The sequence below is a fragment of the Chelon labrosus genome (genome assembly GCF_963514085.1).
Source record: "Chelon labrosus genome assembly, chromosome: 10".
Lineage (NCBI taxonomy): Eukaryota > Metazoa > Chordata > Actinopteri > Mugiliformes > Mugilidae > Chelon > Chelon labrosus.
Genome location: NC_140360.1, coordinates 21,708,952 through 21,734,450, shown reverse-complemented (window position 1 = coordinate 21,734,450; position 25,499 = coordinate 21,708,952). Strand labels below are relative to the sequence as shown.

At 41.7% G+C, this 25,499-nt stretch overlaps 2 protein-coding genes and 1 long non-coding RNA gene across 3 annotated transcripts; 2 read left to right on the top strand and 1 right to left on the bottom strand.

The window, feature by feature from the left end:
* Nucleotides 1-15: 15 nt before the first annotated feature.
* rsbn1 (round spermatid basic protein 1) lies at nt 16-10,503 on the top strand. Its single transcript, XM_084553928.1, has 7 exons — nt 16-977; nt 1,360-2,027; nt 5,325-5,462; nt 7,416-7,558; nt 7,696-7,863; nt 8,009-8,117; nt 8,213-10,503. The coding sequence occupies exons 1-7, from the start codon at nt 227-229 to the stop codon at nt 8,747-8,749; spliced, it is 2,514 nt and encodes an 837-aa protein (XP_084410054.1). The 5' UTR covers nt 16-226; the 3' UTR covers nt 8,750-10,503.
* Nucleotides 10,504-10,687: 184 nt separating this feature from the next.
* On the bottom strand, nt 10,688-24,947 carry ptpn22 (protein tyrosine phosphatase non-receptor type 22). The gene is made up of 26 exons (XM_084553929.1): nt 23,956-24,947; nt 22,477-22,585; nt 22,109-22,185; nt 21,913-22,008; nt 21,725-21,763; nt 21,453-21,524; nt 21,248-21,307; nt 20,828-20,970; nt 18,360-18,426; nt 18,193-18,270; nt 17,881-17,967; nt 16,949-17,465; nt 16,774-16,860; nt 16,586-16,657; nt 16,318-16,389; nt 16,090-16,226; nt 13,572-13,599; nt 13,148-13,237; nt 12,893-12,961; nt 12,659-12,792; nt 12,477-12,504; nt 12,030-12,092; nt 11,639-11,736; nt 11,513-11,543; nt 11,340-11,420; nt 10,688-11,256 (listed from the first exon to the last, which is right to left on the bottom strand). Exons 1-26 carry the CDS (start codon nt 24,055-24,057, stop codon nt 11,195-11,197), a joined length of 2,499 nt encoding a protein of 832 aa, XP_084410055.1. The 5' UTR covers nt 24,058-24,947; the 3' UTR covers nt 10,688-11,194.
* On the top strand, nt 14,613-17,317 carry LOC311494730. The gene is made up of 3 exons (XR_014699292.1): nt 14,613-15,054; nt 17,039-17,087; nt 17,195-17,317. It is a non-coding gene; the product is annotated as an uncharacterized lncRNA (long non-coding RNA).
* Nucleotides 24,948-25,499: the final 552 nt, after the last annotated feature.

Below are 25,499 nucleotides of genomic sequence, written 5' to 3'. Positions count from 1 at the left end.
TATTAAACTTACAATACATCAGTTCTACAAGACTACAGCAATTCTCGCGCTGTTCTCGCGAGATATTGAATTATTGCTTGTTTTTAAACATGGCGGCTTCTAACAGCTGTAGACGGTGATGCACTCCCTCTCGTGGCTGTGATTAAATTAACCATTACGTCAGCTGAGCAAGAGGTGCGTGCGTGCAAAGCCGCACGCATTCGGTACAATATAAACTTCAACTCCCATGTATCCCAGCAGCCTATACAAACCACATTACCCACAGTGCCGCGCGTCACGCACGCGCAACAGGCTCAAATATGTTAAAGTGAACTACAAATTAACGGCAAAAGGACTACAAATTGTCGGTGACCTGCGCAATAGCGGTCCCGAGTCCTTTAAATGTACCGTACGTGCAAAGATGGCAGCTCAAGTCGACTTGCTCCGTGCGAAAGTAGAAGACGAAAGGGTGAGGGACAGTCTTGAGAGATTCATCAAAGAGAGGAAAAAGAAGAAGAAGAAGGACTTGTCGCCTTCGGCTGACAAGCGGGAGAGGTCCGAGAAAGAAGCGAAGAAAGTGAAGCTCCATCACCACCACCATCATCACCACAACCACCAGCACGCTGAGCACCGGGGCCACCAGCCGCATCAGCTGCAGCAAAATACCAAACCCCACAACTTCAGCGCGGAGAAGCATGTCCTGCACAGCCACCAACATCACCACCACCACCACAGTAACGGTCTCAGCAACGGTACAAAGAAGAACTTGCAGCCTACTTTTCCTCCGCCTCCTCCGCGGAAGGTACCGGAGCAGCTGCCCAAGAAGCGAGCGGTGCCCTCCCAGCCACCTGCGCTCTTCACTTTCACGCCTCTCAAAGTGGTCAAGGCCAAGACCCAGGAATTCAAAGAAAAGCACAGGGAGAAAGACCTGAAACTGAAGCTCAAGAAGGAAAATGCCGAGGCAAATGTGAAACACGCGGAGCTGAAGAAAAAGAAGGGTGAGTTTTATTATTGTTTTGCATATGCATGATATGAATTACTGTTGGAAAATTGATCTGAATATTTATTTAAGGAAGTACAGGGAAAAGCATGAGTGTGTGAGGTATTTGAATACCACATGTTTTAATCCCCTGACAATTTGCTGATATAGTAAAGTCATAAACAGAATATATGTACCTGTTGGTCTGAGATCTTGTATACATCACTGGCTGCGTGACAATGGATATGTTTGGAAACTTCTAAATATTGTTTGAGTGTACCTCACATGAATAAGCATTGACAATTTAATGCAATGTGCTTTTACTATAGAATTATATAATACAGCAATCAGCAGCATAACAGAGCATAATACCTGATGTTTATCCTTTCATGTACCTGTAGAGCCCAGGCCCCACAATGAGAATGACAATGCTCTGACGCTGGAGGAGTACCTCCTGAAGAAGAAAAAGAAGAAAAAGAAGCATCACGAAGATGAGCACAGTGCCAAGAAGGTCCGATACATGCACAACAAAGCGGTTCAGACTGTATGCGCAGGACTTGGGACCGACCTCTCACTACCCACTCGCCCTGATCCTCCTCTGCCTGGCAGCATGAAGCACGAAAGCAATTGCCATCCTTGCAGAGACACTGTTGACAACCGCCCGCCCTACCTCCATGCTCTGAAACTGGGTAACGCCCCCTTCCTCTCCCATCAAGACCACTACATCCGCAGCTCCTGCCTTCAGACAGGTTCCCGTTATGGACGCTTCATACACGAGGAAAGGCAAGCCAATGGAGGGGGATTAGTTCTGCATGCCTACGCTGACGAGCTGGCCTGTCTTAGTCCTGCTGAGATGGAGTGCTTTGCCCAGGAGTTCCTGGAGTTGGCCTTCGCTGAGAAGCCTAGAGGTGCAGCCACCTACGCCTTGGCAGTGGTGCACAGTGCCGCCTCATACCTGCCCGACTTCCTCGACTACTTTGCCTTCAACTTCCCCAACACGCCAGTCAAAATGGAAATACTGGGAAAGAAAGACATTGAGACTACCACCATTGCCAACTTTCACTCTCAGGTATGTGGAAAGGCAAGAGGTCCCGCTGACCTCATGATAGGTTTTCAGCAAAATCCCGCACCGCCTTAACAACGTAACTGATCGCTGCTTCTGGTGGCAGGAGTGGATATTTGTCATTCTTTGTAAGCTTGATCTTGATTTAAAGGAGGTGGTTTTCTTCAACCAACAGCTGCAAATAAATGAGTTTCACTATCATGGAGGCCTACGAAAAGACAATGATTGATTTAAATGATTGAAAAAAATGTTAAATTATAATTTGATAACTGATCAACAATCCACTATTGATCAGTGTACTAATTATTCATCAGCTGTTGCCTAAAAGCTTGCCTAAATTGTAAAATACCAGGAGCAGTTCACAGAAAGTTACATACGTTGTTAAGGAAGCTGGTAAAAGAGACAGGAGTGCAACGACTTAAAATAGGGACACCTCCCTACAGTAAAGGAGTCGCAGGCTTGCAGTCAGACTCTTTTTTTATAATGTGAGAGCTCAGGTGGATTCATAGTACAGAGATTTATGTAGATACAGACATCTAAACTTAAGGAATGGGAATTTTGGAAACTTTTCTATCTGACAGGTAAAAAGCGTAATTGAAAGGTCCGTGCAGTATTTTGATACAAACTTAAAATACACAGTACATAGTGCCATGTGAGAGCTACTTTAATATGTTTTAAAAGTGGTACAGTATGGGGCATTTAAACATCCACTGATCAGTTGTAACATTATGACTGATGACGCTGATTAACTCATTACGATGGTACGTGTCAGTGGGTGGGAAAGATTCTACAGCAGATGAACAATTTGTCCTCAAAGTTCATGCGGTAGAAGCAGGAATATTGGATTTGAGCGACTTTGACGAGGGGCAAATTGTCATGGCTTGACAACTGGGCGAGAGCATCTCAAAAACTTCAGCTCTTCTGTGTTGTTCCTGATCTGTAGGGGTCAATAGCTAGCAAAAGTGGTCCAAGGAAGGAGGAGCAGTGAACCCAGTGACGGGGTCATGGGCAGCCAAGGCTCCCTGGGCCTGACTAGGATTGTCTGAAAAAATTTCAGACTGCTGAAAAAGGCTAAAAAAGTGTCCACTTCTGATCATCAGAAGTGGACTACAGAGCAATGGTAGAAGGTAGACGGCTGGGTGTGTGGGTATCACTGGGTAACGTATGTCACTAGAATGCAAGGAACACCCCCATGCCATGTGCTTGGTCTGCACCAATGTTCAGGTGGTGGTCGGTATCAAAACAACATCCACCTTATTTCAGGACCCAGGTTTCCCAGAAGAACATCACATCATAATGAGATCCTCGGTTGTTTTCATTCCATGACGATACAGGCTCATACCTACACTCATTGGCTCGGAAAGATTGCATTGAGTAGGAAGTGTGATTCAGTGTGTCAGGCACAACATTAAAACCACTGACAGGAGAATTAAATAACATTGACCATCTTGTGACAATCCAATGTTCTGCTGGGAAACTTTTGGACCTGGCATTCACATGGATGTTACTTAGACATGTACCACCCACCTAGACCAGACCAGGCACCCCCACCCCATAGCAATGACACTCCTTGATGGCAGCAGCCATCCCCAGCAGGAGGCAGCCTGACACAGACACACACACAAAAACGCTTTTGGAACAACTCAAAAAACAAACAGCACAAGGTGTTGACCTGGCCTCCAAATTCCCTAGATCCCAAACTGATCAAGTATCTGTGGGATGATCCACAGAGGCCCATCCCCTCAACCCATAGGACCCTCAGAAGGCCCATGTCCATTCTCTGACGAGTCACAACTGTTCTGGAGGAACAAGGGAGACCTACACACACAGGTGGTCATAATGTTATACCTGATTGTGTGTGTGTGATGTTACATCTGCAGACGACACAGAGAGCTCAGCAGTTCTCTGTCTATGCAGGGAAAGTAGACATACTTTGATCATTTCACTGCTGGAAAGTCCAGAGGATAAATGATTGCACTCAAATTCTTTCCTGTATCTGCTGCAATTTATAAGGTCAGTACATAAACCTGGATAGGCCCCTAGATAGGAAACTGCAGTGTTTGCATAATTTTCCCGGTACGGTTTGAGAGCACCGCTTTGGATAGAAAACATATTCTAGTTGCAGCAGTGTTCAAATATCAGAATGATAATGGTATGTACAGGTATGATGCCTTTTTGATCATTCTGCTACAAAGACTGCAGTCTGTCATATTTACCCTTTACATAGACCGTGGTTGCTGCCAGTTCATGTGGAATAAATAAATCTACACATCACACCATGACGCACAGGCTATGACATGTAGCATCTCGGCTACACATAACCGTGTTAGAAGCCCGTTAGTGTGACTGTAGGGACTTTTCCTATACTGTGTTTGTTGATGCCTTGCCTGCTACCAGGTTACAAGTGAGATGGACTTTGTACACAGAGTAAAAAAAAAAAAAAAGATCTGTTAGGCACAGTGTACTGCTGTAGCTTCTTCACAACTATTAACCTATTAATGGTGCAAGAGTGCAAATTCTACCTCTAGCCTAAAGGGATAATCAGACAAAAGTAACATTGGAATTTGTGTAAGGATTTACATAATGCATCCTTAGAACAGCAATTTAGTATATGACGTGATGACAGTACCAGTCAAGGTAGTTCATGAAACAATCATGAATTGTACATACAGCTCTGGAAAAAATTAAGAGACCACTCCCACAAATGTTTCTTAAATCAGCATCTCTACATCTATGGCAGCCAGTCCGTTCCAGTGTTTGTTCGATTCCAACACAAGCCTCCTCATTCTACTTACTGAGACACTGATCAAGTGATCACCTGAACCAAATCTTATTTTATGAGGAAGATTATAAAAAACCACTGCTGTGATTAAAGATTGAGATTATCCCACCAATAATGATTTCTAAACTCTTCCTAAGTTAAAATATTAGTGTTGTGTTGTTTAAGAAATGTTTTCATTGCATTATTCGAGGTTTGAAAACACTGCATCTTTTTTGTTATTTTGACCAGTTGTCATTTTCTGCCAATAAATGCTCTAAATGGCAATATTTGAATTTCAAATTTGAGAGGAATGTTGTCAGCACCTTATAGAATGAAACAAAAATGTTCATTTTAATAAATACATAGCAAAACCAGCAAAACAGATCATTTTGCAGTGCTTATTTTTTTTCCAGAGCTGTATATTTACTACAGTGTAATCCATTATGAAAGCTTCTTTACATGCTTGTATAATAAATCTATACATTTAGAAGGTATGAACTCACCCTGAGTTACATTTGTTACATTTGTTTCTCCTGTCGCAGGTGAACCGGACTTACTGTTCAGGAACTTACCGAGCCGGACCCATGAGGCAGATCAGCTTGGTGGGAGCCGTGGACGAAGAAGTTGGAGATTATTTCCCAGAGTTCCTGGATATGCTGGAAGAGTCCCCGTTTCTCAAGGTCAGAGGGATATTTATTTTTGGATCTTATCAATATTAGGGCTAAACTGTTGTCAAACTAGTTTACACATTTTTAGTGTAACTTCTCAAGTCACAGCAGAAACAATATGTTGAAGACTTGAACACATTACAAATCCAGACTACAAGTATTTGATGCATTGCACAGTTTATACTCAGTCATTTTGCACATTTAATCTGAAATAAAGTTATACATACTGTTGTATTAAAGTGATTTAATTCATGTAGGTTGATTAAAAATAGTCAGTACTAAAAGAACTGCTTCTGAGCCAGAGGGCCAGAGGGTGCACAGAACTGACATTACAGAAAAAACGTGTCCTAGTGTCCTATAAAATGACAGGTACAACTCCAGAAATGTCATACTACTTGTGTATTTCAATAACAGTCCCTAAGTGGACTGGTTATTAAGTTTTAATAGTATATTCACATTCTTTTAGCCTACTAGCTAACAAGTGGACTGGTAGCGGTGTCTCAACACATACACAGTGCACACACTAGACTCAAAGAAAGAACCTACAGTGCTAGTGGAAGTTATTGCACTTGGCTACCCCTATAGTTCAGACTATACTAGTATCATTCAGTCAATTATTTTGATTATTATTAATTAATATTATTACATTATCTACCTCTACTGTAGTTTAAAAAAAAAAAAGTAATTAAACATAAAGTGTCTCATTTGGTAAGGCTCAAAATGAATTGTCATTTCCTTGTTAGTTCATCTACAAAAATGCTCATACATGTTAATTAAGATTTACTTTTTAGACTGGGGTGGAGCTGTCTATTAATATAAGGAGTAAATAAGTAGTAATAAGAAATAATAGTATTAATAAAAAAGGTTCATTCTATTAAAAAAAAAGCTTGTGAGGACAGGGAAACTGAAAACAGCAACGGCTTGGTAGTAAGTAGTGTTCAGTCTTGTGTGGGACTGCATGGTTAAGAAAAATAGATTTTACTGCTGCACAGTGCATCAACAATGCTCTCCAGTGTGTCAGGCAAAAATGTTTCCTATGTTCTAAGGAAGACTTCATTACTAACCTCAGAGGGTTCACCACATGATGCAAACGGCTGTTGTGCCTAAAAATGGAAAAGCAGGTAACAGTTCACCAAAAATATAAGTTGCATTAGCTTATCAACCTTTATTAAAATTGTGAAAATAGGGAAGTGAGAAGAAAACAAGGAACTGCTCAAGACCAAAGCTCCACCTTATCTGTCAAACACAGTGGTGCTTGTGCTATGGCTTGAGCATATATGGCTGGCAGCAGAAATGGGACATTGACTTTCATTCTAAACATTTATTTTCAGCATTTGTGCATTTGGTAGAAAGATGGACAGGGAATGAAGGCAGAGAGTGACATGCAACAGCTGGGGCTTCAGCTGCCAAGGGTGTTTTTCACACATGTAGTATGCACCGTTATATCCATGTAAGCCACACTGAAATTTATTGGTGATTTACTGCGGACAGAAGCAGAAGTGTGAACGCAGGGCTATGCAGGAGCATTCTGTGTGCTCACAAGTGAACGGGGCTGCAGTGAATGCTGAGGGGCAATCACCACCAATTCCTTGTATGCAAACATACACCAATCAGGCATAACATTATGACCACCTTCCTAATATTGTGTAGGTCTCCCTTGTGCCTCCAAAACAGTTGTGACTAATCAGAGAATGGACATGGGCCTTCTGAGGGTGTCCTGTGGTGTCTGGTAACAGAATGTTGTTAGTGGGGGCCTTTGGGTCCTATGGGTTGAGGGGAGGGGCCTCTGTGGATCATCCCACAGATACTTGATCAGTTTGGGATCTAGTGAATTTGGAGGCCAGGCCAACACCTTGTGCTGTTTTTCATGTTTTTTGAGTTGTTCCTAATTCTCAGCTTGGTTTTATGCATTTTCTTGAACACCATAACGCTAACACTCACAGCTCTTTCTTCATGTCACCTCAGATGACCCTGCCGTGGGGTAGCCTCTCCAGTCTGAAGCTGGACTGTCGTTCTCAAAGTGATGATGGGCCTATCATGTGGGTGCGACCCGGAGAACAAATGGTACCCACTGCTGACATGCCTAAGTCTCCTTTCAAACGGCGAAGGTACAAACTTACCTGTCAACGAAATCTATGAAATGTAGACACAAATGATTGTAACTATGTCTTATCCAGCAGATTTGACCACTTGTAAGAAAAAATAGTGACTTGTCGTCTTTTTTTTTTTGGTTTTGTTCGTTTAGGTCCATGAATGAGATCAAAAACCTGCACTACCTGCCGAGGGCCAGCGAACCCAGAGAGGTTCTGTTTGAGGACCGGACTAAGGCCCATGCCGATCACGTAGGCCAGAGTTTTGACTGGCAGAGCACTGCTGCTGTTGGTGTCCTGAAGGCAGTGCACTTTGGAGAATGGTGAATATCTTGTGGCATATTTCATTAAAAATATTTTTGTGGCAACATCTCAAATGGTCAATGATATTTTTAATGGCATTGTGGCATGTGGGGAGAGTTCTGAAATTCCTGTTTGTTTTATACCTTTTATTTTAACCCCTAACAGGAATAACCGACCTCGGATAACCAAAGATGTAGTGTGTTTCGATGCTGGGGACTTCAATGAAGTTGTCCAAAGGCTGCAGCTGGACCTGTATGAGCCCCCAGTGTCTCAGGTGAAAAGTGCAGCTTCTATGCAATATACAGTAAGATGTTTTCACTACAAGTAAAGAATGCAAAAATAAATGAAAAATAAAACTTCTTTGTGCAGTGTGTCCAGTGGGTGGATGATGCCAAGCTCAACCAGCTGAGGAGGGAAGGCATTCGCTATGTCCGCGTCCAGCTCTGTGACGACGACATTTACTTCATCCCAAGGAACGTCATCCACCAGTTCAAGACGGTGTCTGCAGTCTGCAGCCTCGCCTGGCACATCCGCCTCAAACGGTACCACTCAGAAGACACGGACAAGAAGGAGGAGCAGCAACCCAACGATCTGAGCCCCACCTCAGGCCGAGTCTCTTTTTCCTCCCCTGCCAGGCCCGACGCCACCATAACTCCCTGTGCGAGACCACAAGGAGACAACATCCAAGGTGGGGTGGCCAAAACCGAAGAACCAGAGTTCCAGAGGCCAGCAACGCCTTCCCAGGAGCCTCAGCCAGCCCCTCCGCAGCCCACCAAATCTGCTCACCTCCCTCCAACATACCAGGATCCCCATCTTTTCTTACCACCAGTCCACTCTGCATGTACGCCTTCAAAAGAGCCCACCCTCCCAAAACCTCATGGCCATACTGCAGACTTCCCCAAATGACATTTTAACCCCAGAAGCTTCACTGTGGGAGGGAGGCGTGTAAAGAAAAACTAAAACGGAGTCAATCAGGAAGACTTTCCACTTAAATTATTCTTCACACTTTTTAAAAAAAAAAAAAACTTTAAAGCGTTTCCCAGATGTTTTCTTTTTCAGCCGAAGTATATCCTTTAATGGGACTGTACAGTACTTTTAGTTGTTTTATATTGCTTGCGCTCCTGGAGCTCTCCACTGTCATGAGGTGTGTAAAGAAGCTATTATTTTCAGACCGAAATTATAAGTTGCCACAATTCCTTTATGCAACAATGTTTTTAATTTACATTGGAGGTTGAGATGTTTTTGACAAACTTATTTTGTGGAAAAATTGAAGTCGCCAATGCAAGTGAAAAATATATTGCTCCGGAAGCATGAAACTGACTTTGTACAGCTATATTACTTTCAGTGACAAAGGCATGTAGACTAACCTTGACGATCTGTTTGCTAGCCTGAGAAGTTAGTCAGCTGGCCCTTGAAGGCAGATTGAACTTCCTGGTCCGCTCAGTAAACACAAACTAACAAAAAATATAAAAAGTATTTTCTTTTAAATTAAAGAGGACACATTTTCATTTAAAACTAATCAACGTGCGATTGTCTAATTGAACTGCAAGCACTTAAAACATTTTTGTCAGCTTTATAAGTTGCCGTTTCTTATTTAAATGCTATTTTATACAGCACTCTTTTTTGTCACTTTTGACGATGTGTTTTATTTATTCCCTTAAGATTTGAGCTAAACATATGAACACAGGTTTACGTAACCAGTGATGATTATTAAAGGTCGAATCATAAGTTTGCCTCTGAGTGACAAAGGAATTATGGCTATTGCTCTTAGCAATAATTTTCCGAATCTTATCTTCGTGTGTGGAGTATGTATCCAGGATTTGTAAATATTTTGTTGTTGTCGTAGCTGAGCATAGGTGAATGCTGTCACTTGGTTTGATCCAGATCCACTCACACCTTTAGTTTTAGCTGGCCACGTCACCAGGTTGACGAGGCCACTGTTGTACTGTGGTTGTATTTGTGTGGCTTTAGACTGGGGAAGCATGTTGTTTCTAGGTTTAGCTTGAGGTCTCCAGCTAATTCAGTCCTAATATATCTTCAGATGGAGAGTTAGAGTTCGTCTGAATCCCAAGGAGCCCTTCATTCTGTCGTCTTCTTAAAGTAGTCCTCTCTAAAGGAAGTGATCATGTTGCGCTACCTTTGCCCTACCATTGACTACATCTTAGTGCCTTGTACTGTACATGGTTGACTCCATTTAAAGCTGAGCTGAGGGTTATTTGTTGATGAGTGGGATGGTAAAATGGGGATTGGCCAATTAGCTTCTTATTTAATAATTGTTATTTATTAAAATAATGTTGCTCACATGATGCTTTCAAGTTTCTACATTTTGCATGTAAACCAGAAGCAAAGAATTACTGCGTCATAATGTTAAGGAAAATGATGCCTTTTGTATATTATAGATTCAGGAAGGAGATTTTTGTTTGTCACATGCTCTTAACTTACTAAATCAACGTAGAAATAAACTGGCAGTTCCAGCACTGTCATGTCTGCCTTTTGTCATGTTACGCTGTGATGCTGTGTCTCCAGCACCGGTGATTTCTGTTGCCAATGTTTGTACTTTGATTTCTGTCAGTAACCTGGTTGATGGATTACTACATACAGTAGAAATCTGGTCCCAGTGTTGTTCAGCTTCAGAAAAAAAAAAAAACAATTAGAATGCATAGACTTTTGATATTTTTTAATAAATAATTTTGTATGTTACCAGTGTATGTAATACCATTTAACCACGACTCTTATGCATAGTCTATATGCATTACATTTCAGGGTGTTGTTGACCCGCATGGAACACTGAATAGTTTTTTTTAAACAGAAAAAAACTGACGGACTGGTGAACGAGATAAAACGCTGTACCTGTCTTTCTTCTTTCAAGCATCAAAGGCACACACAGTACATATCTAAATATATTCCTCGTGCGCCGAGTTTAACAGCATCGCTTCCAGCATTAAAACAAGAAGTGTCCCGCTGTAGACTGCTAACTTCTGCAAGCAAATTATTCTCTGGGCTGACGCGAGCCGCTGAGTTTTTGAATGCTTAAGCCCTGAGTGGTTGCGCCCAGATGTTCGGTGAGGCGCCGATCGGTGATTCAAATCCACCTCGTGAACGGTGTGAACACACCAGAGCAGGTAAAAAGGCACTTCCTGTTTGTCCTCTCTTGGTGGTGCTACTGCGCTGACGCTCCTTTGATTGTCAGTTGGCCCTGAGACAAAAGCAGCAGCCTTTATTGCTTTTCACATCCCCCTGGAAAAACATGTAATAAACTTGCGTGTCTCCAAGTCCTTTTTGCAATGCAATGTACCATAATGACCATCATCAGAAAAAAGCTACACTTTTAGATGTATAGAGAAAGCGGCCTCAGACCCAGGTATCTGGATGAGTCCTGGGGCCTTTTGGCTTTGCGAACCGCTGCCCAAATCCTGCAGAAGGTACAAAATGGTGTTATAAATACTGCATGTATGATTGTATCATATATTAATGACATATTAATCTGTGGGCCTACCAAATTTGAACACTGATAAGGCACTGAATGACGGAGCTGGTGCTCCAGCTTGAGTAGGAGGCGGAGGAGGGGGGATTTTAGCTGTGAACATAGTGTTTTTTGAACAAATTAGCTTTCTCACGGGTCTGAGTGCATTTATTAAATTTTTTAAAAAGAAAATCAGCTTTACTTACGCTTTTGTTTGTGTTTAAAAAACTTAAGACTCTGCACAAAGGAAACAGAAACACAAATTTAGTCAAGTTTGCTTAAAAATAAAAATTCTGAAACCGTCAAGAAGACGTGTGTCGCCCTTGCGTTACCTTGGTTCTAGACATGGCCTTCTCGTTGCTTTTGTCTAATTTGTTTCCTGGTTTCTCAGCGTTCGGGGAGGATCTGTGGTTCACATCACGCTGTTCCACTGGTTAACATAGAAACAGAAAGGAAATGAAGTGATCTGCTGCGTTTTTTTTTGTTTTTTTTTACCCTGCTGATGGCGATCAATTTGTAACACCACGTTCTTGTCATGTCAGGGGTTTGTTGATGCTTGGTTAATCACATCCATCGTGCTGTGTTATCATGAATCACCAGAGCCTCCCATGTGGCCATGCATGTAGCTCATGTGTTCATGATAGCATGCGTCTATTTATAACAATGTGTGAGACCGAGGCTACTCTGTTGTGTGCAAGGCCTTTAATGTCTCAACAAACTCACCACTTCCTCCTCCAGCTACAACCACAGGGGGTGGAGCGAGCGGCTGAAGTGCAGTGAGGGGCTCTGAAGCAAAGACACAAAGCATGAATAACTCCCCCAAATGCAGACATGATCAGTTAGAATGATAACAAGCAACTCACCAATCATTTTACCCATCAACTTTAATTTTTATCACTTATTTGTTAAAAGATGCCCCTTGTGGTGAAGGCCGGTACTTTTCATTTCACTGCAACCTGCACTTTGTTGTGTATACTCAAGAAACCACACAAAGCAACCTGTCACCATCACCACCAACAAAATGGGATAAAGCGGTGCGTCGCAGTCAATAAACCTAAACTGTCTGCTCTGTATTTTGACTTCAACAAATCCCACAGGCCTTCACCTGTTGTCCACTAACTATTAGAAACACACTTCACAGCAGATGGCGTGATTCTATTTCTGGCTTACCTTGTCTCGAACTTTTAGCTCGGACACTCTGGAGGAGAGGGCAGTCGAAAGGAAAAGTGTTAAAAAAGAAAAGGTGTCTTGTGAATCATTGACTGAGGTGTCAGATAAGAAATATTTATGCCGTCTGTTTTTAGAATAGCGCGCTTCAATTCTTTGGGTTTGACCTTTTTGGTCACCCATACCTTGCTCCTGTTCATGGCAGCATCGAGGAACCTCTTGGGCTGAGCGGTGCCGTCCCACTCGGATGACATGCCCACCCTCGCCGAAGGGTTTCTTGTTTCTAAGGGCTGCGGGTGAAGGGTGGTTCCCTCGTTAACTGAAAAGAGCAAAATCAACAAAGTAAGATTTAACTTCTGTGCAAGATATAGCACCGGTTGCTATTTGTTTCTGCTCCAAGGAGGAGGCAAGATACTCACTTTCCTCTGTGGGGATGATGAAAGACTCTGGGGTTCTGTCTGGAAGGGGAGGTGTCACACTGTCCTCAGCTAAACAAACAAATATAATCATTGGCATTTAAAAGAAATCCACCTTAGAAAACAGCTACTTTAAACCTCTTAATGGGGATATGATTTTGAAAGGAGGCACAAATGCTTGCGGATTCTCCGAAAAAATCACCTCAAAGCCAACATCAAAGCTAGATCTTGCTTAACCATTCTGTTTGGTGAACTTACTCTGAGGAAGCTGTGGATCCGGAGGCGGACAGTAAGGGCGGAAGTTTGAAGTCCTATCTGATGCAAGATCAAGATGTGAATCTGGTGCTGCTGCGGTCCAAACAAAATACAACACAGGTGAAAATGTTACACACAGTGGATACGTTCAAATAACTGTCATCATTGTGCAATTTCTACCAGAATTTTTTAGAAGGGGCGACTAATAAGGTCATGGCCTGAGGTAGAAGGAATTAAGTTACACAGTTCAATTCATGTAAATGACAACTGCTGGACTAAGTGTGTGAAATGAAGAATGGGCTACGCTGAAAATGAAATGAAATGTGCTTAGACTCCTTCTATGTCAGACCACAAAGTTAACAGTCACTCATCACGCCTTGTTAGTTGGCCGCTCTATATGCAAGCTTCTGTGTTAAAAGTATCTCACCTGTGAAGGTCATCTTTTCTTTCATACTCTACAAGAAAGAAAAGGATATTGCTGTTATGTATATGCATGATATTTCAGAAACAGGACATGTTTACGTTAGATTCTAGAGGTTTTAATATTTTAGGTACCCCACAATTATTAGATCACTAAAAAATATTTTGTTTATAGTCAAGTAAAATGTAAAATAATCCTTCACTTATACTCACAAAGATAAAAGCTAGCCACTAAAGCTTGTCCAGCATGAGCAGTGAAATATACACTGCCTAGCCAAGAAAAAGTCACCATCAAAAAAAAATAAAAAATGATGAGAGTGTCTGACCACTGCACAAAGCCTTCTTCAGCACATCCCAAAGATTCTCAATGGGGTTACGGTCTGGACTCTGTGTTGGCCAATCCATGTGTGAAAATGATGTCTCATGCTCCCTGAACCACTCTATCACAATTTGAGCCCAATGAATCCTGACATTGTCATCTTGGAATATGCCTGTGCCATCAGGGAAGAAAAAATCCATTGATGGAATAACCTGGTCATTCAGTATATTCAGGTAGTCAGCTGACCTCATTCTTTGGACACATAATGTTGCTGAACCTAGACCTGAGCAACTGCAGCAACCCCAGATCATAGCACTGCCCCTACAGGCTTGTACAGAAGACACTAGGCATGATGGGTGCGTCACTTCATCTGCCTCTCTTCTTACCCTGATGCCCCCATCACTCTGGAACAGGGTACAGTTGGACAGTTCTTAACCCAATTTTAGTAGTTTCTACAATCTCCTTAGATGTTTTCTCTGCTTGATGCATGCCACTGATTTGACCCTTCTCAAACAGAATAACAACTTTTCCGTGACCACAGGATGTGTCTTTGTGTTGTTTAAGAAATGAGAAGCTACTCATTGCATCAGCTGGGGTTAAATAACTTGTTGCCAGCTGAAAGATAATCGCCCATGCAGTAATTATCCAATAGGAGGCTTGTACCTAATTGCTTAGTTACATCCAGGTGGTGACTTTTTTTTTTTGGCCAGCCAGTGTAGTCCAGTGCAACAATATTCAGCAGTCTACCTTCATCTAAAGGACAAGAGACTCTTCTTTTATTGGACAGAGAGGGTGTGAAAAGAGGAATGGCAGGGCTATCTATGTCCAGTTAGAACTGCAATCACAACAAAGGAGGCATCAACAATACCACTAGTCCAAAACTAACTGTGCAGTTTAACACATTTTTTAAGTCTGGTTTTCACATGACACAACATCCATGTGTCATGTGACCAGAGCTCATGTCATAAAGCACGCCTGGAAGTGGTGGGTGCTCTTAGATGAGAAGCAGAGCAGTGTCAACCGTCGTCACTAGTTTCACTCATCTTGATTTAACTCAAATTAATGAGAAGTTGGATGAATGGGACAGGAATAAAAGCTGTACGTCATATTTCTGCCCAAACATTTAGTTGCGAAGAGTTGTTCCTCTTTTCACTGCAGTGCAGCACCAGAGGTAAGCACACACTCTAAGACATGTTTTAGTTTAGTTGATGGTCATAATAAAAAATACAAGCGAGCCACTGTTGCAATTTATATCATTCAGAATGTGGTAGGTTTATTCCCATTCGAACTTGATCTTAATACCTGGGTGAATACCTTTGTATTTCTCAGCAGTAAAAACTAACCACACAAATCAAATGGACATTTCTATTTAGTTCATTTCTTTTTGTACATTGTTTATGAATTTGCTAATGTGTATTGTTAATTATGCCAGAAGAATTTTCTCCTTCAGTTTGGTTTTCTTTTTGCTTCCATTAGATATAATATATACTGTAGATATACACCAATCAGGCATAACATTATGACCACCTGCCTAATATTGTGTGGGTCTCCCTTGTGCCTCCAAAACATTTGTGACTCATCAGAGACATGGGCCTTCTGAGGGTGTCCTGTGGTATCTGGTAACAGAATGTTGTTAGTGGAGGCCTTTGGGTCCTATGGGTTGAGGGGAGGGATACTTGATCAGTTTGGGATCTAGTGAATTTGGCTGCTGCCATTGAGGAGTGTCATTGGGGGTGTCTGGTCTGGTCGAGGTGGGTGGTATTATTGTCCAAAAGTTTCCCAGCAGAACATTGAATTGTCACAAGATGGTCAATGATGGTTCTAATGTAGTGGCTGATCGGTGTATCATGAATATATTTTTGTTTCTAACTTCAATTGATAATTGCTACAGATATGTATGTATAAATATTACACAAAAGTGAAAATCTGTAGCACGTCTTGTACAGATAACAGGCTCATTACAATACAAACTCTGACATTAGCAATTAGCTACGTGGGCCTGAACTTTTTATCAGTCAAATCCTGAATTCGAGTCGCTCTGAGAAATGTAATTCTCAGTAGTTTAATAAATACAGATCAGATGATGAATATTCCCTTTTGTACAATGTTCAGTGTATATATAAATACAAATATACACTTGTCAAACCCGCATGGCACTAACATGCAGGAAGCCACACATTTGACAGTGAAGAGGAGCTATTCTTACCTTACTCCTCATAAAATCCTTCGGTTCACTCTGAAGTGTGGTGGCAGGTGCCAGTGAGTTGCCAGACCATTCGGAAGACATTCCAATTTTGTGCTGTTTTACAGACGGTATGATCTTTGACCTCTGCTCCACAGGAGCTGAAAGACAATCAGTCAATGAACTTCATTATTATACTATTGTGTTTCTCTTGTTGTTTAAGCATTTAGATGTATTGGATTATTGCATTACCTTCATCTACAGCCAACTCAAATGATTCTGGGGTTCTCTCTGGAAGTGGGGGGACAGGTGAGGGAGGGCTGCCTGGGAATGTGGAAATATTAATCATAGTTTACTAATGATAGTGTGCTGGTTGCACTGAATATATAATATTAAGGATTTGGGGAAAAAAAGGAGGTGATCAGAAATAATAGTAAGAGATTAATAGATTAAATAATCTTGCACCTAAGAGGATATTTATAAGTTTATAAGAAAATCTTCTGCATTTAAGTGTCCCCACCTCCCAACTCCCTGACAGCCTCAGCTGCAGCATTGGGTGGAATGATAAGCCTTTCATTTGTATCTGAGAGCTCTGGAAGACAAAATTGTAACATTTTGAAGCCTTTCAAAATACATCGCAGCAAGTTTAATATAATGATGTGCACAGTATCATCAGACATTCGTGTGCACCACAGTGACATCGCCAACCTGCATCCACATCCAGCACATAGGATTCAGGGGTTCGTTCAGGCAGTGGTGGAGGCGCGTCTTCATCAGTATGCACTGAAACAGTATCTACAAAACATACAAAATATGAATAATTAAATTCAGCCACTGATCTCTGTGTTGCTCATCTTGAGGCTGCACGACCATAACAATTTACCTGAGGCCGGTTCCAGAACCAGGTCATTCAGACACAATGTGGGTGCATTGAAGATGGGGCTAAATGTCCAGGCTTCTGTGTCTTCAACAGGGTCCACGGATGCCGACTCTGAAGAAGGGGAGCTGATAGGCGTGTCAAAGTAGGGGTCCTCCACCATCATGCAAACGGCCGCCGCCACATCCGATGAAGGTGGAAGGTTCGCTGAGGGTGTGTTGTCACTCTCCTGTATCCTCTCCTCTACTGCAGATGCTCTGTGTGCGGTATGCACCAGTTCAGGCGAGTTCATGGGTTGCTCACTCAGGTCCTGGGTCTGGATTAGGTGCCACTGCTGCTGGTCCCACTGCATGTCCTCACCGCTCAAGTCAATAAGACTTGCATCTGGAGCAGAAGGCAATGTCGTGTGGTACTGTGATAAAGCGCCCCTCTCCTCTTCAAGCAGGTGCTGGAATTGTTGCATCAATTCGTAGTCCTTAGTCAGGTAAGAGAACTCATTTTCAGTGAGATCAGATGGGACCACCTGGCCAGTTCAAAAAGGAGTGTGAGTCAACAGGATTTGCTCAATGAAGACAGTTTGCATGTATTTTCATTATGCTTGGGAAGTTTGTCTGAGCTGATAAATGTCAGTAAATGAGTGCAATATTAAATAGCATGTTAATAAATGCTCTCCGCAGTATGAAGAAGTGTTTATCTTTAAGTAAAGCAGTGGTGTAACTGACTCATAGTTCATCTTTGAATCACCCAGTCTGCTGTTTGATTATTTTCCACTCCGACCATGTGACTGTTCGTGTGCAGTCTACATTAATATTACGAAAACCACAAGAAAGTGTGCCGGAGCTGCTGTTTGTGTTTTACCGGTGGTTGCACCTTTCACTTGGTGTTAGTGGAGCGCTAATAAGTTTGAATTATTTTAAGGTGTGTTGCTAGTTCCTCACCTCATTTTGGCAGGTATGTGCATCCATGGTCTGCAAATATCTCTGAAACAGGAACTTGATGGTTCTGTAGACCAGCTCGTATTGCTCCTGAGGTTAAACAACAAAAACCTGATCTGTTAGGTGACAGGGCCCCTGGGGCATGACGCACGAAACACAAACCATCAAAAGATGCTTGACTGATGGAAGAAACTGACATTATGAATCGCTTGAAATGTGGTCACGCTTGATGGAAAATGTGTTCTATGCAAAGCTTTGTTGTTTTGTTTTGTTTTTTGTTTAAAAAAGAAAAGAAAAGAAAAGACAAACAAATACCTTAGTTTGAACCACCGATGGCCTCTGAGTTCTCATGTTTTGAACTAAATCGTAGATGCTGAAATCTGAAGTGATCATCTATGAACAAGTGCACGGAAACGTTACTGTTAAATTAATATGTCATGAGAAAAATTATGAGCATGAAGCGCTAGGACAGAATGTCTCACCTGTCTCCTAAGGAGGTTCCAGGTATAATCAATGGCACACAGGGCTCCCGTTCTACCACAGCCAGCACTGTAATCACAGCAGCATTTTGCCAAATCAGTTTATCTTCAGCAAGGGCCTTTCAGCGTTAGTGTTAGTATACGGTACAGGACAGCGGAAGAACGCATCAGACATTTAAAAATAAATAAATAATAATAATGTCATGATTTCTCGGATTTTCTGGCACTGATTATACTGCATTGACAAAAATATCCCCCCTTCAGTATCAGGTTTAAACAAATGCTAATGGTCACCATTCCTAGTTTGTCCAGGTTCAAAAGCCTAAGCTCAGCAGAAGAATGTGAAATGTCACATTCACTCAGAACTATCAGAATGAAAATAAAGACAAAGGGCAGTTCTTCCCCAGGAAGAAAAATTTCAAGAAGCTGTCTCATGGTAAACTCCCTCAGAAGTGAGGGGACTGTCCGGTACATAGGTTTTATCTGAGTCACCATTCCCTTTTGGACACACCAATTGGACACCGACAATGTAAAATGCATTTTGAGTTGACACAAATCCAAAGAAAACTGTTTCCTTCACTATAGTTTCAGATATATCTTTTCAAGTATTTTCAAGAATTCAAGTATCTGACTAAATATTGTACAGTCTGTGAACATCCACCTTTGCAAAACACAATTGTTCCTTCCATTTCACTTTTCTTTCAACCCTAGACAAAATGAAACCGTTTTCTATATACACATGTCCCTCTACAGCACTGATGCTGAACTTATGTACACCCGAAAAACTGTTAACCAGCGCCATTTTACACTTCTTGACAGAAACAAATATTAGTGACTACGCACAGAACATTTTGTATCTGCTCATGCATCAGCAGGTTTAGCTCAGTCATTTTCGGTAAACGGTAGAGGTGGGTTTCAAAATCAGCCATAGTGTGAGTGGTGGAAAACTATATGTATCAAATGCCGGCACATATACTTAAAATCTAGTGGGTCGTTGGCTAACCGCCCACACACATTTCCTGTCTAAAAGAAAGGGAGGAGGCGTCAAACCACTAAGGCCTAACGTAGGGGACAAATGCACGCTGCCCACAAGCAATATGCTGCCATAGTAAGTAGTCGATCAAAACCAAGTGGGATTTTTCCACGTTCTCTGCTTTCTCTTTTCACACATTAGAACAGAATTGAGACAGTGTCACTGCACTGTAGTAGTTTCTGCTTGTGTATGTTCTGATACTGTAACAAAACCAGCCATCTAGTAATTATACTTATTAGAATAACATTGATTATTAATTTGTAAACAATTAATACTTTAAAATGCTTTATACACCGATCAGCCACAACATTAAAAACACTGAAAGGACCTGGCATTTGTGTGGATGTTACTTAGACATGTACCACCCACCTAGACCAGACCAGGCACCCCCACCCCATAGCAATGACACTCCTTGATGGCAGCAGCCATCCCCAGCAGGATGCAGCCTGACACAGACACACACACAAAATGCTTCAGGAACAACTAAAAAAAACATGAAGAACAGCACAAGGTGTTGACCTGGCCTCCAAATTCACTAGATCCCAAACTGATCAAGTATCTGTGGGATGATCCACAGAGGCCCCTCCCCTCAACCCACAGGATCCAAAGGCCCCCACTAACAACATTCTGTTGCCAGACACCACAGGACACCCTCAGAAGGCCCATGTCCATTCTCTGATGAGTCACAACTGTCTTGGAGGCACAAGGGAGACCTACACAATACTAGGCAGGTGGTCATAATGTTATGCCTGATTGGTGTATATTAAATTCGTCCAAATCTCTAGAATTGGATAAAAAATTTATAAATCTTAACTACAATAAATGAAAAGTGGTAAACAAAAGTGTGTCATATAAAACTGTAAAGGTGCTAAACCTGGGGTGATCGTCTCCCTTTTACTTCATTACTAAGTTCAGTTAAAAGAGCATCGTAATGTTTAAAATTAGTAAAGATGAAAGCATGATTCACATTTCTTTGCATGAGAGAGTGGAAGATAACTTTTGTTATATTTGGAAAGAATATCAGTTTGAACCTATTTTGCCATAGTTACAAGGCCTCTTAATATTCAGGTTTTCTTTGATTCAGTAGCATTGCCCAATAATTTAATTTCAAATAGTTGTTTGTCATTTGTTTTGTAACATTGTCAGCAGTGCTCGGTATAGTAAACACTGTTGTACCGTTTAAGACTGTAGGTGTTGTTGGAGCTAGAGATAAACAAATGTGAGTCGTCTGCATAGAAATGAAAGTTATCCACCATGCCAAGTGGAGTCATGTATAATGAGAATCGTAAAGGACCAAGCACAGAGCCTTGTGGAACACCACACTTGTCATTAAAGTAGCGCCTGCAGAGTTTCAGCACACTTGTTAAAATGAAAGGATACATGGAATAGATTTTGGTGAGACACACCCAGTATAAACATCAGTAAAATAATGCCTTGCCTGCAGTGGATGCAGATAGGGATGTCGTCATGGTCCTGATAGGAGCGCATCTCATGCAACATGTCCAGAATGGGAGGAATAGTGTCTGGTACACCGTGATCTGGCCAGTTGACATAGTGCAACTGTTTCATAGTTCGGCTACACTGAAAAAAATGAACAGTGCAAACTTTTTTTCAGAACACATTAAAAACATCAGCTTAAAAAAAACCCAACACATTTACCACACCTTTTTTGTAACCATATGGGTCGCAAAACGTTAAGATTTAGATAAAACAGTATTCATTTAAATGTGTCTAAGATTTAATCAGCTGCCCTCAGTCTTTATAGCAGTAAACAAACTATCCGCTGATAATCTCTTGCTTGTGTCAGGAGAATTGCCCTGACAGTTATTCTCACAGTCAAGTTATGAACACTGCTTACATTGCGGTAAGTCATCCTTAACGTCCTTGTCAGATAGTCTCCTTTGTTTTCCTCAGAATCCTGCAAATAAAGGGGAAACTTAAGGTTGGGCATTTATACTTGCCGCTTAAAAATGACACCAGGTGAATTTATTTTACATTGAACATAGTACATACATAGTGTCAGTATATGGTCTACAAAGCTTTCAGTGTGTAAAAATACTTACACAGTAAACTGTGAAAGGTTCACAGACGAAGGCCTCATCTTGGTTTTGTGGCCAGTAGAGCTCACACTTTTTCTAAAATAAAAGAGAAAGCACACTTTTTTTTCAAAACCCTCAAACAAACAAAACTGCATTAAAATTACACATCAAAACAACCCATGCAGTGGCCTAGCGTAACGCTTAAACCCCCATAAAGCTGGATATGAATCACAAAGGCAGGACTACTAAATTCATTTTATAACATGTTTTTTTTTTTTTTTTAAAGGCAGTGTTACCTTTCCCATCTCAAATTCTCGACAGGCCATCACAACGACCTAGAGTCAAAAAAGAGAACCAAAATAAAACATGACATCTTTAGCTGGCAGCGGAGAAGCTCTGCGTCACCAAATTAAAAGCGTGTTCTTCCGAGAATGAGTGTTAAATCAGCCACATGTTGTGTCTGCAGAAGACTAGCAGGCAGTACCTTTACATCATATTCCCAAAGCATCCTCAAGAAATCCACCACTGTGTGAGGCAGGGGACCCTGAGTAGCAATGTAGGCGTTGGAACCTGTCACTCCCTGGACACAGAACACAGCTTATAGTAACATCTGAGTACACACTGCAAATGTACACCTCATTATGCAGCATGAATAAATTAAATTTATACTGTTCGTTTACCTTGATGAAACTGGCATTGATGTAATCTGTGTTATTTTTAGATGTGGCGAGAGTAAGCTTCACTCTGCTGTGGTCAACTGAAAGGAGAGGAGTACGAACTAAGGTTGTTTTACACATAACCAATAAGATAGTCATCACTTGTTTTGCACAATGCAATAGAATGAGGAAACCCATGAGGATGCTCACACCATCTGCATTTATATTTAAACAGATGTACAGAACTCACAAAGTCGTAGTTTGTTTGATATCTGGTGTGACACATCTGTCAAAACTGCTTTTAGTACAGACTCAGAGATTATTATCATGTTCTAATGCAGAAGTTTACGGAAAACCACACTTTCCACAAATCAGCACTGTTCCAAGCTTACAGGGGACGATGTCTTTGTATCGGTTCTTCTTGACATTTTCCTGCTTTTCCGCTGTCTTGGCGGGGTAGGTCTTGTCAGTGCGGTACTTTGTGGATTGACTTTTCAGCCTCTGAAAAACACGACAGAAATTCAAACCAACCACACAGCCTTCGACTTCAGCATTCTCGTCATAAATTCTTTGAACCCGTGTAAATGTCAGAGGACGCTTTAGTCGCTTAATTAAAGGAACACGCTTATAGTTTAGTTACTTTCAGAATATGCTTGTGTATAGCCACATTTATAAATCTTACGTTTAATCTCCATAGTAGCTTTGTATTTAGTGGTCGCACTATATTAGATTGATCATCAGACATTTATCATGTGCACCTCGTGTGTATTTAGAGACTGGTTTTCTATGGTAATTTGACTTCTTTTTTTATTTCTCACGTCTAAAAAAAAAAGAACATGACAAGGGCAAATGTCTAATGGAGAATAATGTTGAAACATACCTTGGTTTATATTGAGGCCTTTTATGAAAGAGCCTATTTACCCAATTTAATTTAATTTTCAAGTTTCCTGATATTTCATAGATAAAAATTACAGTCTCTGGATCTCTGAAAAACTAAAATGCTTTCAAGTTGCAAACAACTTAGCAACTCTTTTTGCTATGACACAAAGCCATGACAGTTGTTTCCTCTTGCCGCAGAATGGGGAGAAAGATGCGTCAGGTGAATCACAATTGCACAACAGTCACACATGGTCAGATGAAACCGACGTCGCGGCCCCGCAAACTGACAGGAAACTCATGAGGCAGAGGGTCTCACACTCAAGTCAAACACCCGGCCAATGCGTATGAGGCTTGTCAAGACACTGGTGCTTTTGTTCAGAGGCCACTTCTTGTGCAGTTCCGAAAAAGTCTGTTGAAGGCCTCGCAGACCATCTGCACTTTTAACACCACAGAGTGCTTTTTGTCCTTAAAGGAAGTGATGCAACTGGCCTCTTCCTCTGGAGTGTGACAGCAGAGGGGCAGCATGTGAAGCACACACTGCTGTCCTCAGGCACTGTTATGTCACTCGTCTCCATGGCAACAGCCCCCACATGTGGTCATCCTAGGGCTCAAAACCTATGAGGGAGATTTTTTTTTGTGTGTGTGTACATGTGCCTGTCGCAAGTAATAGTCTTTGTTAGCTTTTAAGTGTTAAATTGCATTTGCTTTGCGAGTCTTTCTCGTTAATGTGTCCTCACTGACAAGCATCAGTACAAAGAGGAAGCATAAAAATGGCGTTAGGACCGTTATTACAATAACACCGGGGTACTTCCTTGAACGTGATGTCTTTTATGAAAACTTTTCTGAACTTTCATTTTCATTCTGTTTACAGACAGTTTCTTAGTATAAACAAACAGCAGTATGTATATGGTTTGTTAACATGTGACATGGAAGATTAAAAGGGAAACACAGTAAGTTTTCTATGTTCACACTTCATCTACTGCTTGACTCACCGCAAACTCCCCAGCAATGGCACTCCTTGAGTCTCCGTCCACAGCCTCAAGCCTCTCCTGCTGGTCCAGGAAGCTCCTCAGTATCCAGGCCTGCTGCTCCATGGCTGGCTGTACACTGCCTGGGATGGGGCACCTTTAACAGGCATGTCAGGACACTAAGGTCCTTGTCCACGGGTCATGGAGCGGGGTTGTCAAGCCTTAGGTTTCCGGGCTGTGGCACTTCTGACGCTGCTACACAGAGCACTTCTCTATTGCAACTCTCACATCAAGGAACTATTGTGAGGAAATGTATGAACTGTCTTAGAGGAAGCAAGAGTAAGCTAACAGGTTCTGTGGTCAGATTAAATATATTGCCGCGCCCCCTGGGTGTCTCTCTCTCTGGGTCCTAAAGTCACCCGGGTGGCTGATTGCATGAAAGTGTCTCATAGGGAATGAAAGGGTAACACCCACTAAATGACTGGGGCCACACTTTTGTGCATATAAACAGCTGATCCTACCCAAAGTCAGAGTGCAGTGCAGGCGGTCTAGCCTGTTGGGCAGCATTCAGTGAACTCGAGAGGAGTGGAGGAGGGATAAAAGTAGAGAAGGAGCAGAGGCTGAAGGAGTGGTGAAGAAACAGCGTGTCTGACAATCCTGAAAGTCCTGACACATTCAGTTACTCAGTCTGCAGTAACTCACTCAGCTGTCTGCATTTACCTACTTTATGTCTACAATAGATTCAAAGTTTTGCATTTGAGATGAAATACTATTGCTTGAATTTCCTGTATAAAATTAAGATTTACTGTCATTTGTTTAGTGGGTTGGCAATCCTCTTTCTAATTTGATCAAACAGCCTTTAAAGAGCAAAGAGCGGAGCTCTGCTTCAAATAATCTTGGGCTGTAAGTCACCTATACAAGTCTTCCATTTATTACATAGCAAGCTTAGTGGTAATATGAATAAATTACACATGTAAATTACCAAAGAAGACGACATGCAGCATATGTGCAAGGAGGTAGCCTGTTTTGCTTCAGTCACACATACAATTTTTCTATTTATTTAAAAAATAAAGCCATTGTCAAGAGTATAATGAAGACATTCTGACAATACAGAGTGGCATTCGAGTAGCAGGTGCTGTACGTGACATCCGTAGCACAGTGACATCTAGTGGCCCTGTGATAAATCTGATGGCTAAACAGACATTAAATGTGGAACTCCTGTGGAGTGTTACAATTTATTTGGATCTTTGAGATTTGGATGTGCCATGAACATCATATCAAATCAAATAAGACAATCAGGCAGTCAGGGCTCAGAACAAGTGAAACTGTGATGTCATGTTAAAAATGCAGTTGCTGAAATGACTTTGGTTTTATGTTTTTATTAGATTCGTTCACTTTCTGTAACTTCTCGTCCTCTGGAAGGTCGAGAGGTCATTGGGCAAGAGGCGGGGTACACCCTGGAGAGGTCACCAGTCTATCACGGGAGAACATGCAAACTCTGTACAGAAAGGCCCCCGCCGGCCAGTGGATTCAGACCCACAACCTTCTTGGCACTGTGTTGCCTTTTG